Source organism: Brachionichthys hirsutus, chromosome 14 (genome assembly GCF_040956055.1).
Source record: "Brachionichthys hirsutus isolate HB-005 chromosome 14, CSIRO-AGI_Bhir_v1, whole genome shotgun sequence".
Lineage (NCBI taxonomy): Eukaryota > Metazoa > Chordata > Actinopteri > Lophiiformes > Brachionichthyidae > Brachionichthys > Brachionichthys hirsutus.
This window is the reverse complement of record NC_090910.1, coordinates 293,030-309,604: the sequence shown is the minus strand read 5'-3', so window position 1 is coordinate 309,604 and position 16,575 is coordinate 293,030. Positions and strand designations below refer to the sequence as shown.

The following is a 16,575-nucleotide window of genomic DNA, read 5'->3' as shown; positions in this document are numbered from 1 at the left end:
CCCCATCTCCATCGTGGACTCTTTCCGCTTCCTGGGCACCACCATCACCCGGGACCTCAAGTGGGAGCCGACCATCAGCTCCCACATCAAGAAGGCTCAGCAGAGGATGTACTTCCTGCAGCAGCTGAGGAAACTCAAGCTGCTACCCAGATGTTGGTGCAGTTCTACACCTCCATCGTGGAGTCCGTCCTCACCTCCTCCATCACCGTGTGGTACGCTGGCGCCACCACCAGGAACAGACACAGAGTGCAGCGCATTGTACGTGCTGCGGAGAAGGTGATCGGCTGCAAGCTGCCATCGCTCCAGGACCTGTATGTCTCCAGGATTCGGAGGCGTGCAGGTCGGATCACAGCCGACCCTTCTCACCCTGGACACGGACTCTTTGACCCTCTCCCCTCAGGCAGGAGGCTACGGTCCATCCGGACCAGAACCTCCCGCCACAAGAACAGCTTCTTCCCCTCGGCTGTAAGACTCATGAACAATCAATAATTCTGTCTCTTGAACATTCATAACTAATAACTTGCACTGTTCCGTTTGCACTGCCTGGTTACACTAGTTTACTGCTGCTAGTACACATCTGAACCCTCACAACAAACTGATTCTTATTCTGATTCTGATTCCGATTTGCTGCTTGAAAAATATTTGGTAAATTCATTTTTTGCCAGTCCAGTTTGATTCAGATGGGAATTTACTAGCCATATAACGAAATACAAATGTCTCGAGGTTATTATGTATTGTGTGTTTTTGTTATGGACCCTGAGTCTGGAATAAAGTATATTATCTATCAATAGAATTGACCCATTTTATTCAGATAGAACTGTTTGAAAGTGAAACATTCCTGAGACTGATTTATTCTACAGTATATACTGTATATTGTGTATATTAAGCTGTACACAGTATACAGGAGCAAAGGCCGGAATAAGTCGGTGTCAATGTGACTTAACCTTTACAATTTATCACGTATGTAACTTGTACTTACCTTTTTACTTTGTGGTGTCACAAATGCTTTAACATGATTAATACATATTTTTCAGTGTTTTCACGGATGTATTTGTACTGCTGTTGGGAACCGGTCATCGCACTAACGTACACGAGGATCTGTAAATGTAATTAAGCCTCGTTATTAATGCGTAAATGAAGTCACAGGTGAGTACAGCAGAAATCCAGGTGATTACTGCGACAAAAACGTCATTCAGGCTTTTACTTTGAAAACCCTATGAACCGGAAGTGGAAGTCCTCACGTGACGAGCCTACGTCGTAATGCACATGCGGAGCTCGCGACCTTCGGCAGTAAGTTTATATGCTGCGTGTAGTTCAAATAGCAAACGTCATGACGTGTTTGACTCTTTGAACGGGAGCAGGTCATTCAGGTGAGAAGGGACTCGAGCCCAGTCAGTCAGCCACGCTGTTATAGGAGCGCGGGGATGACGCAACACCGGAAGACTTGGTTGTTTGACGTGACGTCAGCGCAGTAATGTTTTAATTGTGTATTTTCAGCAGCTGCTGTGAAGCTTTCACGTCATGGCTGATGCGTTCAGGGGCAGCTCGGAAACTGTAATGCAGCGAGTGGGAGGAGCAGCGAAGGGAAACACCCCCCCGGAGAAACTCGGGGAGTTTTACCAAATACAGGAGACGCTCGATTTCATCAACGAGAATCAATTCAAGAAGGTGAGAAGACGTTTGAGTGGCTCGTCTGTTCAGCAGCTGGACGTGGATCAAACGGTCTGGAATGATCAAACAGTCTGGAATGATCAAACGGTCTGGAATATCAAACAGTCTGGAATGATCAAACAGTCTGGAATGATCAAACAGTCTGGAATGATCAAACGGTCTGGAATGATCAAACAGTCTGGAATGATCAAACAGTCTGGAATGATCAAACAGTCTGGAATGATCAAACGGTCTGGAATATCAAACAGTCTGGAATGATCAAACAGTCTGGAATGATCAAACAGTCTGGAATATCAAACAGTCTGGAATGATCAAACAGTCTGGAATGATCAAACGGTCTGGAATGATCAAACAGTCTGGAATGATCAAACAGTCTGGAATGATCAAACGGTCTGGAATATCAAACAGTCTGGAATGATCAAACGGTCTGGAATGATCAAACGGTCTGGAATGATCAAACGGTCTGGAATGATCAAACAGTCTGGAATGATCAAACAGTCTGGAATGATCAAACGGTCTGGAATATCAAACGGTCTGGAATGATCAAACAGTCTGGAATGATCAAACGGTCTGGAATGATCAAACGGTCTGGAATGATCAAACGGTCTGGAATGATCAAACGTTCTGGAATATCAAACAGTCTGGAATATCAAACAGTCTGGAATGATCAAACGGTCTGGAATGATCAAACGGTCTGGAATGATCAAACGGTCTGGAATGATCAAACAGTCTGGAATGATCAAACGTTCTGGAATATCAAACAGTCTGGAATGATCAAACAGTCTGGAATGATCAAACGGTCTGGAATGATCAAACGGTCTGGAATGATCAAACGGTCTGGAATGGCTCATTTCCCACAGGTGGCGCTGCAGTTTCCGGATGAGTTGCTCGTGGACTCCGTGGCGGTAGCAGAGGAGCTTGAGAGGAGGGGCGGGGCCACGGCGTTTATTTTGGGGGATACGTCCTACGGAAGGTAACGCGTTACACGCTGCTGCACCCAATCACAGATCTATCACGCGTTTACATATTTGATCAAAGGAACCTTTTGAATATAGTGAAGATAAACTGATCGGGAGTCGGTTGCTTTAGTGCAGGGGTGTCGAACCTGTCCGGTGGAGGGCCGGGTGGCTGCAGGTTCGACTCCCCTGCTTTAGTGCAAAGGCTCTCCTGCTATCTGTCCATTTTATTTTAATGAGATCAAAGTCTAATTTAAATCTGTTACAGTAAGTTAAATACTTTGTTGTTGCTGGGGGGTTGTTGTACCTTCCTGGGTGGGGGGGGGTTGTTGTACCTCCGTGGGGGTTGTTGTACCTCCCTGGTGGGGGTTGTTGTACCTCCCTGGGGGGGTTGTTGTTGTACCTCCCTGGGGGGGTTGTTGTACCTCCCTGGTGGGGGTTGTTGTACCTCTCTGGGGGGGTTGTTGTACCTTCCTGGGGGGGTTGTTGTACCTCCGTGGGGGTTGTTGTACCTTCCTGGGGGGTTGTTGTACCTCCCTGGTGGGGGTTGTTGTACCTCTCTGGGGGGGTTGTTGTACCTTCCTGGGGGGGTTGTTGTACCTCCGTGGGGGTTGTTGTACCTTCCTGGGGGGGTTGTTGTACCTCCGTGGGGGTTGTTGTACCTCCCTGGGGGGTTGTTGTACCTCCCTGGGGGGGTTGTTGTACCTCCCTGGGGGGGTTGTTGTACCTCCCTGGGGGGTTGTTGTACCTTCCTGGGGGGTTGTTGTACCTTCCTGGGGGGGTTGTTGTACCTCCGTGGGGGTTGTTGTACCTCCGTGGGGGTTGTTGTACCTTCCTGGGGGGTTGTTGTACCTTCCTGGGGGGGTTGTTGTACCTCCGTGGGGGTTGTTGTACCTTCCTGGGGGGTTGTTGTACCTTCCTGGGGGGGTTGTTGTACCTCCGTGGGGGTTGTTGTACCTCCCTGGGGGGGTTGTTGTACCTCCCTGGGGGGGTTGTTGTACCTCCCTGGGGGTTGTTGTACCTCCCTGGGGGTGGTTGTACCTTCCTGGGGGGGTTGTTGTACCTTCCTGGGGGGTTGTTGTACCTTCCTGGGGGGGTTGTTGTACCTCCCTGGGGGCTGTTGTACCTCCCTGTTTCCTCTGAATGCTCTTGCCCAGCTGCTGCGTGGACGAGGTGGCTGCAGAACACGCCGGCGCTGACTGCGTCGTGCACTACGGCGCCGCTTGCCTCAGCCCGGCTCAACGGCTGCCCGTGATGTACGTCTTTGAGAGGAAGCCGGTGGATCTTGAGAAGTGCACGTCCACCTTTCGAGAACTCTACCCTGGTGCTCAGAGCCTCGTCCTCCTTCTCTACGATGTCAATTATGTTCATGCGATAAGTAAGCGAGTTTAAAGTTCATTGCTCGGTGTGAAAGAGTTACAACTTTTATATTCTTCTCTTAATGAGGGTTTGCTTGTGATTTCCTGTCAAAGTTTTAATGCAATGTGTGTGTGTGTGTGTCCCCCCCCAGATGATCTTAGGACACTCCTTTCGTCAGAGTATCCGAACCTTGTCACCTCAGAACTTGTTCTGGAAGGCGATTGGTGTTACGGTCCCTGGATTCGAGTCCAAGCGTGTCACCCCCGTGTGCCGGAGCGAGGTGACAGCCCGGCTATGTGTCAGTTTGGGAGACGCTTCACCTTGAAAAGTGGTTCCCGCCTAACGGATTACAGCGTGTTCTACGTGGGCCAGGAGGGAGCAACCCTGCGGAACTTCATGATGACTTGGAATCGCTGTTCATTCACTTCTTTTGACCCCATAATGATGCGGGCAAGGACCGAGTCTTTGAGCGTCAACCGAGCCTTGATGAAGAGGTACTACGCCGTAGAGAGGGCCAAAGATTCCCGCGTGGTCGGCATCCTGGTCGGCACCCTCGGGGTGGCGAACTACCTCGGCGCCATCCAGCAGTTGAAGGAGACCATCCACAGAGCCGGGAAGAAGAGTTACGTGTTCGCCATGGGGAAACTCAACGTGGCCAAACTAGCAAACTTTCTTGAAATGGACATTTTTGTGTTGGTTGCATGCCCTGAGAATTCCCTGCTGGACTCCAGTGAGTTCTACCGACCCGTCGTTACGCCGTTTGAGATGGAGGTGGCCTGTAACAAGGAGAGGGCGTGGTCAGGGGAGTATGTCACAAGCTTTCAGGAGCTCCTGCCAGGTGAGGGCGGGATTTATTCAACTCAACTTTTGTGTGTTCGTTTACATCTAGGATTAATTAATAAAACAGTTTCTGCTAGTTTCTGCTTCAGGGAGGTTTTCCGTAGAGCAGCAGTTCTCTTTGGTAATTAGGATGCTGGTTATTTTCACAGATATTTCATTTGTAACCTCGAAAGAAACTGAAAAATTCTACACGAAAGATTCCTACATGACAATCAGCAAATCTTCACATTCAGAAAAAAGCATTGAATTGATTACCATGAAGGTTTCAATCAATGTTGTATCATTGACAAGCTATCAGGACTAATATGTAGAACATCAAAGATTCACCAGTTATTTCATTTGTCATCATTTCAGTTTGGCCTTAGATTTTTACGCTGATGAGTCATCAATACCCCCCCCCCCCCCCCCCCCATTTTCCTGCTATCCCTATTATTTGTTTTGTTATAGTTTTTAATCATTAACCCTTTGCAACACTTAATTTCACTTCTGTCTCGAACTGGCACCAGGTGGGCGGAGTCACGTTCCATTGGCTGACGAACAAGAGGAGGCCGACGAGACTGATGTGTCTTTAATCACGGGAGCGCTGCGAAGTCGCAACCTGCTGCCCGGCGAGCCTGCGGCGGCGGCGTCCCGCGGCTCCTCGGTTGTCCTCCGGAGCCAGACGTTGACTGTAGCCAACGCTAACGCCGCTGGTACGTAGCAAAAGCTCGTGGGATCGAACGCCGTCCTCTGAGTGTCGAGTGACGTCGCTCATTCTTTCCAGCGTCCTTCCTGGCACAACGGAGCTGGCGCGGCTTAGAGCAGAAGTTGGGAGAGACGCCCGTCGTGGAGGCGGTGAAGGGCAGGAGAGGCGTAGCCATCGCCTATGAAGAAGAGGGAACGTTCTCCTGACCGACTGACGGCCGATGCCTGCCCCCCCCCCCCCCGAGAGGCTACGAATCCCTGCCGATAGTTTTGAACATTTGTCACTGAAATGCAGGATATCCTGAATGTTTTGTCGACATAAACGCAATGGTTCGCAGCCCTTTAGATCAGTGGTCCCAAACCACTGGGCCGCGGCCCGGTACCGGTCCGTGAGGCATTTGTTACCGGGCCGCAAAGAAAGAATAAATAATTTATACAATTTCCGTTGTATCGATTATTAGCGTCTAAAAGTTGTTTTATTTTGAAAAACGACCGGATTTTCTCCAACGTAACAATCGCCTCTTGATACGTTGCTAAAAAAAAAAACAGCCGTGAACTAGCGAAAATTTATTTTTAAAAAAACGTCTTTGGAGAGCTTCTTTGCTAAGGAGAAAAGTCCAACTGAGGAGGAAGAAGAGGAGGAAGAAGAGGAGGTGATGACCTCCAAGAAGAGAAACCAAGACTTAAAACTCGGTTTATCAACAGCTGATTAGCTTCATTAACGAGCAATGAAGGGTTCAAAACTGCTTCGGCACAGAGACAAGAACCCGGATTAAAAGACAAGAGCCCTGGATTAAAAACAAGAACCCTGGATTAAGACAAGAACCCTGGATTAAAAACAAGAACCCTGGATTAAAAACAAGAACCCTGGATTAAAAGACAAGAACCCTGGATTAAGACAAGAACCCTGGATTAAAAACAAGAACCCTGGATTAAAAACAAGAACCCTGGATTAAGAACAAGAATGTGGAATTTATTTTAAAAAAAACGTGAACATGAAGGACAGAAGTAATTATTGAGACCACAATTTATGGTGAGTAGATATTAAATAACTATTAAATATTTATTTAGTAGTTATTGCAAGTGCATAATGTAAAGTTTATTGGTAAGATTATATTCCTCTTTTTAAATTTAATTACCCCCCCCCCCCCGTCCGCGAAAAAATTGCCCAGCATGAAACCGGTCCGTGGCAGGAAAAAGTTTGGGGAGCACTGATCTAGATATGAGAATTGTGTTTATTTGAAAGAAAACTTGTTTAAACATGAATACATGAGTCATGCTCTTATTTTATAGAGTCTGAGGTTGCTCAGCCCATCATTCCGTTACTGGCTTCAGCATCTATTGATCGACGGGACAGGCTCCCACAAAGGATGAAGGGAATATACCGGTGTTCCCGTTGCACTGCCCCTCCACCCAGTCGGTGTTCACTAGAGGAGAAGAAGGAACGAGAGCGTCAAATCGTATTTTCTGGACAAATGTTTTGGATACATCAGGCCAGACGAGCGGAGCGTCACCTTGAGAGAGGAACATGATCTTATCGCCTTGATGGAAACTGAGATCCTCTGGACTTGAAGACTCGTAGGAATGAAGCGCCAGGAAGTGAGTTTCCTTCAGTTCCTCTCCGATAGCTTCCTAATGACACAAAACACAATCGTTTGGTGTCACGTCTGTCCTGTTGGTGTCTTCCTGCGGTCTCCAGTCTGTCTTTATCGTGAGCCGGTCAGTCTGTCTCTGCTGCTCAGAGCGCACGAAGCCTGAAGATAAAATCCGTTTTTCCTGCTTGAGGAGGAAAAATAACTTTTCCAAAGGAAGAAAGAAAATAACTCGAAAATCACTCAGAGAGCACAGACCTCCCCCAAGCAGCTCGTCCCCCCTCCTAACTGGATCTACACCGCCACACGGTGATCTGGATCAGCACCAGACGGTTCTAGATTGTTCTTGGTATCTTTATACACCAACATGAAAAGTCAAAGTGAATCAGAGTTGATGTTTATTTTTAACTGATTTTTTAATCCATAAATGTAATATTTTTTCTAACATCATTCTGGATTAAATTCAGTGGTGAGATAGAGACCCCCCCCCCCCCCCTCCCTACATGACTGTCAAATCCCATAAACATCAGTCAATAATCAACCGAGATATTGAGGAACACATTTTGACGCTCCATTGGCTGCAATGCTAACAACAATTTCAAAGTGATCCAGAATCCAGGATCTCTTCTGGATCATCACCAAAATGTTATAGTCTGTTCCTGGTGACAGTCCCAACATTTCCTGAACGTTTCATCAACATGCGTCAAGTCCTTTTTGAGTTATCTTGCTAACAGCCTCGGCGGAGATCAAAATGAACTTTCCTGTCGATACTTAAATGAAAGAAGTGCAAGAAAAGTAATGAGAAACGTTGTCAGTAACATTATTGGTTACTAAATGGAAGTGCTAGTTAAGTCACTATTGCATGATTCCACTAGGTTTTCATAGTACTTCATAGCATTGCAGAATCTACATACGAGTTGGGTTCTATCTCTCCCTGCTGCACCTGTAAAGTGCCTTGAGAAAACTTTCTGTTATCGTCTGGCGCTATAGACTTGAATTGTAGTTTCTGTAAAGTCAAAGATCTTGTTTAAAGTATCACAAAAGTACTGGTTCACGTACCTGATGGCTGGAGTCTTTCTGCTCATAGCCCTGTTGAATGACATCGATCAGAGAGATCCGAAATGTGTTCAGCGAGACCCTGACCAGGAGAGCGCAGAATCAGCTGGAGTAACTTGACTTTGTGAGTACTACACTGATCACCGACTCGCCTGTTGTGTTTTGCACCACAGGACGATGCGCCCACCGCTGGCACGACTCCACACACGTTCCATTTCTCCGTCGGCGTTGGTCTCCCTTTCAGAGGATGAACTGAGCCAAACACATGAGGGTTAAATTCAGAATAGTCTGTATCCCAATGGCGGATCGTTTCTCGTTTACCTCAAGGTGATGGCAGCAGGAGAGCGGTTCAGTTTCCTGCTGATTTTTTCTACCAGCGCCACGTTTGAAGACCCAATTGGCACAGAGACAGCAAAGTCGAAAGTGGATCTGACTTTGACAATGCAGGAAGTTCCTGTCGACTGTGTCTCCTGTCAATAATGGAAGGATACGTTACTTGAGCTCAGGATGTTTGCAGGTTTATGGGTGGGACTGACTAGATCAGGGTGATGATGATGATGAATATACTTATTAGATAGAATGTTAGTGTACGAGTACCGCCAAACAGTAGCATGTATTACAGTACAAGTACCGTCAAACAGTAGCATGTATTACAGTACAAGTACCGTCAAACAGTAGCATGTATTACAGTACAAGTACAGTCAAACAGTAGCATGTATTACAGTACAAGTACCGTCAAACAGTAGCATGTATTACAGTACAAGTACCGCCAAACAGTAGCATGTATTACAGTACAAGTACCGTCAAACAGTAGCATGTATTACAGTACAAGTACCGTCAAACAGTAGCATGTATTACAGTACAAGTACAGTCACACAGTAGCATGTATTACAGTACAAGTACCGTCAAACAGTAGCATGTATTACAGTACAAGTACCGTCAAACAGTAGCATGTATTACAGTACAAGTACAGTCACACAGTAGCATGTATTACAGTACAAGTACAGTCAAACAGTAGCATGTATTACAGTACAAGTACAGTCAAGCGTCCTGTCTAAGAGGAGCATTTCTAAAAAGCCCTTGCGGTCTTGTTTCCGTTGAAAGTCCTTAGTACATAAATCATCCACAATTAACAATACAAATAAACTAATAATAAATTACTGAACCGTAATTGTGTCTTACGTGTCCGTTATATGTTGTGGAAAATGTGTACATGCTGTAAAACAAATTGCCCTCCGAGGGACAAATTCAATAAAAGTGAAAGTGAAGTGGAAGTGAATTGATGCAAAATAACAATAAATTAAAAAGACACATACTATGTACAATGTAGGTGGACAAAAAGGGGGGGGGGGGGGGGGTTGATCCGGAGAGGGTCGTGATGACTATCTCCGTTTCTGTCCCCCTGAAAGGTGTATTTTTATGGCCGTTTTGAAGGAGGCCAAAGAGGTGCATGTTTTGAGGGCAGGAGTCAAACAGTTCCACCCTTAGGGGGCAGTATTGTAAAAAGATGATTTACCCATGTTGGTCCTATAGGAGGGGGTAATCAGGTTGTTGTTTGAGCTCCCTCTAGTGTTGTGGCTGTGGGTGTCACTAAATCTGTGGAGGTGTTTATTCAGGTATGCAGGGATTGAGGGGACTGAGGGCAGAGCTGCATTGACTATTTTAAATGCCAATCCCATTTTGAGTTGTTTAACCCTGTCTTCTACCCTGAGCCATTTTAGGCTAGCAAAATGTCCAGGAAGAAGGTGGGTCATGGGCCCCAGATTGAGGAGTAGCCGAATCAGTTTGTTTTGGGAGGTTTGGAGCCTGGTTTTCAGGGACACTTTGATGTTGTAATACCAGGAGGTGCTAGCATAGTCAAAGAGGGGCTGAACGAGGCTCCAGCAAGCGTCCGGAGACAAAAGCAGACATTCTGCCCAGAAATCTTGTTCTCTGATTGACTTTTTTGATCACCTTAGTTGCCATACTATCACCAGACAGGTATTTGTCAAGAACACAGCCCAAATAGGTAATCTCTTCTTTGCTGGAGATTACTGTATTATCGACTGTGACCTTGAAATCATCAACATGATGGTGGGCCGGCATCTTGCTCCCTCCTCTCCATCCCGGGGAGTAATACTCTTCCCCCCCAAATGGCTGGATATGAGTCAGTTTGAGCTGAAGCCCCTGCGCTGCCTACTCTCGTTCCCCAGACGCTGGTTCTCTGGGTTGGGGGGTTGCCCGATAAAATATGAATAGGCTAGTCTGCCAAGAGGGCAGGTGACGGTCACAATCACTATAAGAATAAAAAAAGCATAGAACTCTAGCAGAGACTGACGTTGCGTACGTTGTCACTGTTGAGCACAAATGCAGACAAGTAAAAAAAAAAAAAAAATATCAACATTTATTTCACTTAGAGACTGTCTTGACCCAAAAAGAATAGATTCTGTAAGGGTCGTGACTCCTTACCTCTGGCTGTGCATCTCTGCTGCTGCCACCGCTGGGAGTGAGACCTTAAATACATGCAAGTAGTTCATCTAATGTTACGGTCTTTGTGAGGACGGATGGGAAGACTTAGTTAAATGCAATGGAGTTAAGCACCAAACAGACCTTGTTTCCTTTGAGGTCTGGTTGGTGGCTCTCGAGTTGGAGGCTCAGATATTCCCTGCCAAAGAAGCCAGTCACAAAACCGAACTACAGAAACAATGCGAACAAACGCAGAGTGCACTCGGAAATGGATAGCAGAAGTTTCTTACATCATTTTGTTTAGAAGCCAAGGAGATCTCCAAACGCTCCAGGTAATTGTAAGGAACAAGTCCCCTCTAGAATGGAACGAGGAATGAGCTCAACGTGACTTGATTCTTTCCAGGTTTCAAAGAAATGACTGATGAGATAAACACATTCTAGTTTCGAGATGTACAAATCCTCACTCGCTCATTGAAGAGCACAGACGCCCAGTTGTCGGCCGCCTTCTGGAGGACGAACACGATGTTTCCTGGGACAACAGCCAGCTCGTCACTGGTCTCGGGGACGAACTGAAACAGAACAGTGTGTGGTTCCCCTTCCAGAGCCCTGTGGCGATAAGAGACGCTGGCACAAAGTCCTGCTGCTCTGCTTCCACCGCGTTTCATCGTTTTCCTCTGACGACACCATCAAAGGTTCACTTTCTAACATCGAGCTCATTTTTCACTCTTTCTAAAGCAACTTTTTTTTCTTTCTGATGTAGTAGTTTCACTGAATAAAAATCTAATTGAGAGCGATTCAGGGTCTCTGCAACTTGGAAGTGGCTGTTCTACCTGAGAACCTCCGGTTCTTTCGGACAAGTCGGACCGCTTTCCACCTGTCGGATGCAAACAAAACTGGAGTTGTGGCATCGCAGTGTTTTAATTTGATCAGATTCTGATGCTGCAAAATGCAATGAGATCAATGTTACCTGGGGCTGTAATGGGGCAAATCCAGAGAAGCGGTCTTGAGGAATAACCGAGGCAACAACCTGAGTATAAAAGATGCAGAAGTATGCCGAATATTTAAAGTTAGGGGTAGGATTAGGCTTCACTATAAAGCCAATGACATTTAGCAAACATTGCGTCCACAGAGAAAAGACGCCGGCTGGCGGAAGCAGAGCTGGATTCATACCTTTGCTTTGCCCAGGTAGTCCTTCTTCTCCAGCTCAGCAACATAGTGCTTGTTGGGTTTAAAGAGCACTTTGAAAGGGAACTCAACCGGTTTAAAAAGCTTCTGCTTCTGTTGATGACATTACATTATCAGCGCTGACCCATGACTAGACGGAACTTACTCATCTGTATTTCAAATGAACTGCTGTAGAGCTGAATCCAGAACGGACCAGGACGGACTGCAGAGCTCGGTCCATGACGTTGAGTTTAGCGTCGGTCCTGTCATCGAGAGCCTCCACCAGGGTTTCCTGTGCCTTTTCCCAGTTCCCCAGATGAGCCTCTGCCAGCGCTCGGTTGTGGAGAACCTGGCGCCAGAAAGACGAGACACTGATCACTGTTTTCATTCACCTGAATAACGGCATTTTAGGGTGTTTCATGAAACACGTCCCGTTGTGTAGCAACCAAATCAGTCCAATTAGAAAAGTGTTTAGACTGAATGGAAATGCAAGTATAAAATGGTAGTATTAGATATCTGGAATACGTTGTGCATGATATAAGTAAGAGGACATGCAATACGTTTGATCGCTGTGGAATACTCACCTCACATGCATACAATTTGTACCTCAGACCAAGCGCCTTGTAATCGATCAGCTGGTTGCCTCTCAGCGCTTTGTAGGCGTGCTGGAAATCAGCTAAACTCTCATCATACCTTTGAACAGAAATGATACAGTGAGTACCTTTCGAATACCATAAAACACACAAATTATTAAAAGGAGAAATCACAGCGTGGCCTCCTGTTTGAGTCTTCCTTGCCTCTCCATTCTGTAAAATGTGATTCCCCTTTGAAAGAATGCAACGGCCAAATGCTCGTCTTTCCGTATGCTGCAGTCAAACGCCTGCAAAACAGAATGCGGTAACTTCCTCGATGAGGAACGAGAAACACCACTTCTTCTTTCGTGGTGACTTGCACTTTCAAACTGCAGCATTTCATCTCAGTTCTACTCGCTACGCATCCAAAAGAAGGTTTGCATTTTGATTGAATGCAATGAAATAGATGTTTCTGTGTCACGTCATCGTTTTCGTTTCAACAGCAAAGGTCAGACTTACCTTCTCAGCCGCATCCAAGTCTTGGTTAAGCAGGTGGAGGCAGCCAATGTCAAAATAAATTTTGGAGTTTGGTTCTTGGATAGACAAGAAAATGTTGAGTGCTTCTGGCAAGTCCTGCCGATCAACACAAGTTGTAGCCTCGTCCCACTGGCGCAGCGTGTCCAGAAAAGACATGGTGACAGGTTGGGAGCAGGCTCAGCGACGGACCAGATGAAGGATCAGGGAGATCAGGAAGTGTCTCTGTTGCTGCTTATTGCACCACCGCGAGGCTTTCATGTCCAATGAGAGCTGCTTCCTCCTCTCATGCTATTCTACTACTACCGTACTTTTGGCTTGTCCCCTGAGGGGTCGCCACAGCAACCCAACCTTCTCCACTCTCATGTCCTCCCTCACTACGTCCATGTCTCTTCTCCTGGGTCGTCCTCTAGTCCTGTCCTTTGCATCGTCCTCCTCAACACCAGCCACTCTCATGTCCTCCCTCACTACGTCCATGTCTCTTCTCCTGGGTCGTCCTCTAGTCCTGTCTCATTGTTGACTGGCAGAGATGACTCACATTCAGTGTTTTGCATCTCACATCTGCCAGCAGTGGAAAGGCTGCTCAGCTGAATCCGACTCGATCACAGAGAGTCGTCGTCTGTCCTCCACTCCCGCCGTTAGCCGTAGATTCCTGTGTCTCTGCAGAGTCTTTTCCACTGCAGCAGTGACTTTGTATCTGCACAAAGAAGTGCGTTGAAATCTACGCATTTTGACCAGCTTGTGTTCCTTCAAAAGAATCTAAAGATCAAGCAGTGACATTCTGTGTTCACACTGCACCAAGAGGACTCGGTTCCGTTGGGAACAAATTCCTGCATTTATAATTTGTTGAAAGGTCTGCGTTCACACCGTGATTTCTTCACGAAACGAACTTTCGGAGCAGCGTCACATGGCTGAAAAGGGCGCTCGTCGATTGGACAAAGTAGAAGGGGAAGTCCCGCCCTCTCCCATGTTTGTTTTGGTTTTGAGTGCTCCAGTTACGGCTGCTGCTCATTCACGGAGGGAATCTCATTTAGTTCTGGCCTAAATCATAAATGTTACACAACGCTCCTCATTTTTAACAAACACAAAGTCGCTGGGGATCCGTAAAGTCTCTGGATCAGTTCAGAACAACGGAATGAGAAACTATCGCTGCTGAACAGCTGATTCTCCGCTCTGCGCTGGACTGTGTTAAAGCGCCGTGGAGCTGCAGGGAGAAGTCGTATCAGCTACCGGTGATACGTAGCTGGTTCAGAAAAAAATATCCGGATGCGCGTTCCCACTGGCCCAAACGGAGCGGATTATCCGAGGAAAGGAACTCTGGTCTGTTTTAAAGGGAGCAAACGGCGCATTGGGAACACACCCGGTTTGAACACCTGAGTGTTCTGACAGGAACCAGACTGAGAGAACACATTTCCCCTGTTCTGGCGTCTCTGCATTGGCTTCCTGTTAGGGAACGGATTGAATATAAAATCCTTCTACTCACTTTTAAAGCCCTCACCAGCCAGGCCCCTCCTTACCTTACAGAGCTCATTATCCCGTATTGCCCCACTAGAACCCTGCGGTCCCAAAATGCTGGCCTGCTCGTGGTTCCAGACATTTCCAAGAGCAGACAGGGGGGCGGAGCTTTCAGTTATCAAGCTCCTTTATTGTGGAATCAGCTCCCTGATTGGTTCGTGAGACAGACACCATCTCTATGTTCAAGAGTAGATTAAAGACTTTCCTTTTTAACAGAGCTTATAACTAATCGATGCAGTAATCAATATAATCAATATGCTGTCATTAGGCAGCATTGGTGGCTTAACATCATGACACACTGAGCTCCTCCCCCTTTATCTGATTATTTATGTTATAAATATATGTCAGTAATCTCTCTCTCTTCCTGTAGTCTTGTTCTCTCTCTCCCTCTGTTTGTCCCTCTCTCTCTTTCAGGTCCTTCTGTCCGTGGTGCTGCAGAACCTGGACCTGTGTCCCTCAGCGCTGATGTCCATCGCTAGCATTAGCATTTATAGCTTTATATCGCTAGTATTAGCATTTATAGCTTTATATCGCTAGCATTAGCATTTATAACTTTATATCGCTAGCATTAGCATTTATAGCTTTATATCGCTAGCATTAGCATTTATAGCTTTATATCGCTAGCATTAGCATTTATAACTTTATATCGCTAGCATTAGCATTTATAGCTTTATATCGCTAGCATTAGCATTTATAGCTTTATATCGCTAGCATTAGCATTATACATCTTGTTTTTGTGTGCTCGTTATCACTTCTCTATCCATCTCCTTGTTTTTCGTCCCTCCTCCGACCTGCCATTCTCTCCCTCTCTCTCTCTCTCTCTCTCTCTCAACCCAGCTGGTCAGACAGATGGCCCCACCATGAGCCTAGGTTCTGTCCAAGGTTTCTGCCCGTTAAAGGGAAGTTTTTCCTTGCCTCCGTCTCCAGAGTTCTTGCTCTTGTGGGTCAAGTTGGGTTCTGTCTCTCCCTGCTAATCCTGTAAAGCCTTGAGACGACTTCCTGTTGTGAACTGGCGCTGGAGAAATGAAACTGAATTGAATTGAATTGAACCTGAGTGAATATTTCTTGTTCTTGACGTTTACCTCTGCTAAGTTGCACTAAAGTCATTTTGCACAGCTGTTCTAAAAGCCACCTTGACTGTTTTTGTGCTTTGGTCAGTATATTTATGACACCTTCAAGCCAGTGTTTTGAGTTGTCGATGCAGATTGCATCAAGGATGCACAAAAGAATGTTGACTTTTTATAATGGTTCTTTATCGATGTGTTTTTACATCCTTTGAGATGGTTATTTTATACATATATGATAATATCCTGCAGATGCATTTTAGCAGGTTTCCACTTTTTATTAACCACGTAATGTTATATTAATCAAGCCATTTTAAGATGTTCAAACAGAAAACAGATTGCAGTCTGTTTGTTAAATGCTGTTGCTTACTGACATTTCTATGGAAGCCCGTTTCCGCCACATGAAAAAAAAACCCTGTCTCTTGCTATCTCATAATTATGACTTAGCTAAGTCAAAGTAATCCCATAATTACTCACTTTTGTCTTATACTAAGTCATAATTATGAGATAGCTAAGTCATAATTATGAGATAGCAAGATACATTTTTTTTTCATGTGGCGGAAACGGGCTTCCATACATTTCAGATAAATACATTTGAAGAAAAAAATCTTATGGTGGTCAAGTTGACAGATTTGGTTTGTCCAAAACGTCACTTCCGGTTCCATGGCGACCAGGTCCATAAGCAAGAGGGAAATGTTTTTTCTTGTTTTTCATCGTCACAGCAGAGTTTCAATGACTCACGAGCAAAACGCAAGTTTCTTTTTCTTTTGAGTTGTTGACCTTTGATGTTCAGCATGCTATTTTATGTACTGTATTCCCGAAGTAAACAATGCTCTTATTTTAAAAGACAAATTACGCACTTCCGGTACGCATCTGGCCACTTTAATCTCCTCGATGCAGCCATCGCTAGCTAAACAAACATGCTCTGCGAAATGACCAGACAACGGGGTAACGAAACGTCGTTCCACGCTACGGTTCTGCGATGGTTCGGAAACGTGCCGGATGTGAAGCTGTGAATGGAGAGGAGATGTTTCTGCTTGTTCGGCGGCTTCAGTGAAGCCTTTCGTAGTCGTGTTTACACTTTGCTAGCTGTTCAGCTAGTTGGCTAATGTAAGCTAGGAAC

At 45.9% G+C, this 16,575-nt stretch overlaps 2 protein-coding genes across 2 annotated transcripts; one reads left to right on the top strand and one right to left on the bottom strand.

The window, feature by feature from the left end:
* The first annotated feature begins 1,263 nt into the window (after positions 1–1,263).
* On the top strand, positions 1,264–5,941 carry dph2 (diphthamide biosynthesis 2). Its single transcript, XM_068747788.1, has 7 exons — positions 1,264–1,370; positions 1,498–1,668; positions 2,532–2,644; positions 3,785–4,005; positions 4,138–4,824; positions 5,333–5,518; positions 5,590–5,941. The coding sequence occupies exons 2-7, from the start codon at positions 1,522–1,524 to the stop codon at positions 5,715–5,717; spliced, it is 1,482 nt and encodes a 493-aa protein (XP_068603889.1). The 5' UTR covers positions 1,264–1,370; positions 1,498–1,521; the 3' UTR covers positions 5,718–5,941.
* Positions 5,942–6,795: 854 nt separating this feature from the next.
* Positions 6,796–13,032, bottom strand: ncf2 (neutrophil cytosolic factor 2). Its single transcript, XM_068747789.1, has 16 exons — positions 12,859–13,032; positions 12,565–12,647; positions 12,352–12,460; positions 11,982–12,116; positions 11,774–11,881; positions 11,571–11,630; positions 11,434–11,477; positions 11,068–11,209; positions 10,894–10,959; positions 10,748–10,802; positions 10,607–10,650; positions 8,480–8,628; positions 8,311–8,410; positions 8,162–8,191; positions 7,025–7,142; positions 6,796–6,937 (listed from the first exon to the last, which is right to left on the bottom strand). The coding sequence occupies exons 1-16, from the start codon at positions 13,030–13,032 to the stop codon at positions 6,849–6,851; spliced, it is 1,506 nt and encodes a 501-aa protein (XP_068603890.1). The 3' UTR covers positions 6,796–6,848.
* Between the last annotated feature and the right edge of the window lie 3,543 nt (positions 13,033–16,575).

Bases quoted from the DNA above. Each gene is read 5' to 3' on its own strand.
- ncf2 (XM_068747789.1), bottom strand. From the start codon at position 13,032: ATGTCTTTTCTGGACACGCTGCGCCAGTGGGACGAGGCTACAACTTGT. The intron at 12,461-12,564 runs GCAAGGAAGACT...TTCTGTTCAAAG, and splicing joins ACATTTTACAGAATGGAGAG to GTATGATGAGAGTTTAGCTG. The intron at 10,651-10,747 runs GTCTGTTTGGTG...CATGTATTTAAG, and splicing joins CAGACCTCAAAGGAAACAAG to GTCTCACTCCCAGCGGTGGC.
- dph2 (XM_068747788.1), top strand. From the start codon at position 1,522: ATGGCTGATGCGTTCAGGGGCAGCTCGGAAACTGTAATGCAGCGAGTG. The intron at 1,669-2,531 runs GTGAGAAGACGT...CATTTCCCACAG, and splicing joins ACGAGAATCAATTCAAGAAG to GTGGCGCTGCAGTTTCCGGA. The intron at 2,645-3,784 runs GTAACGCGTTAC...GCTCTTGCCCAG, and splicing joins GGGGATACGTCCTACGGAAG to CTGCTGCGTGGACGAGGTGG.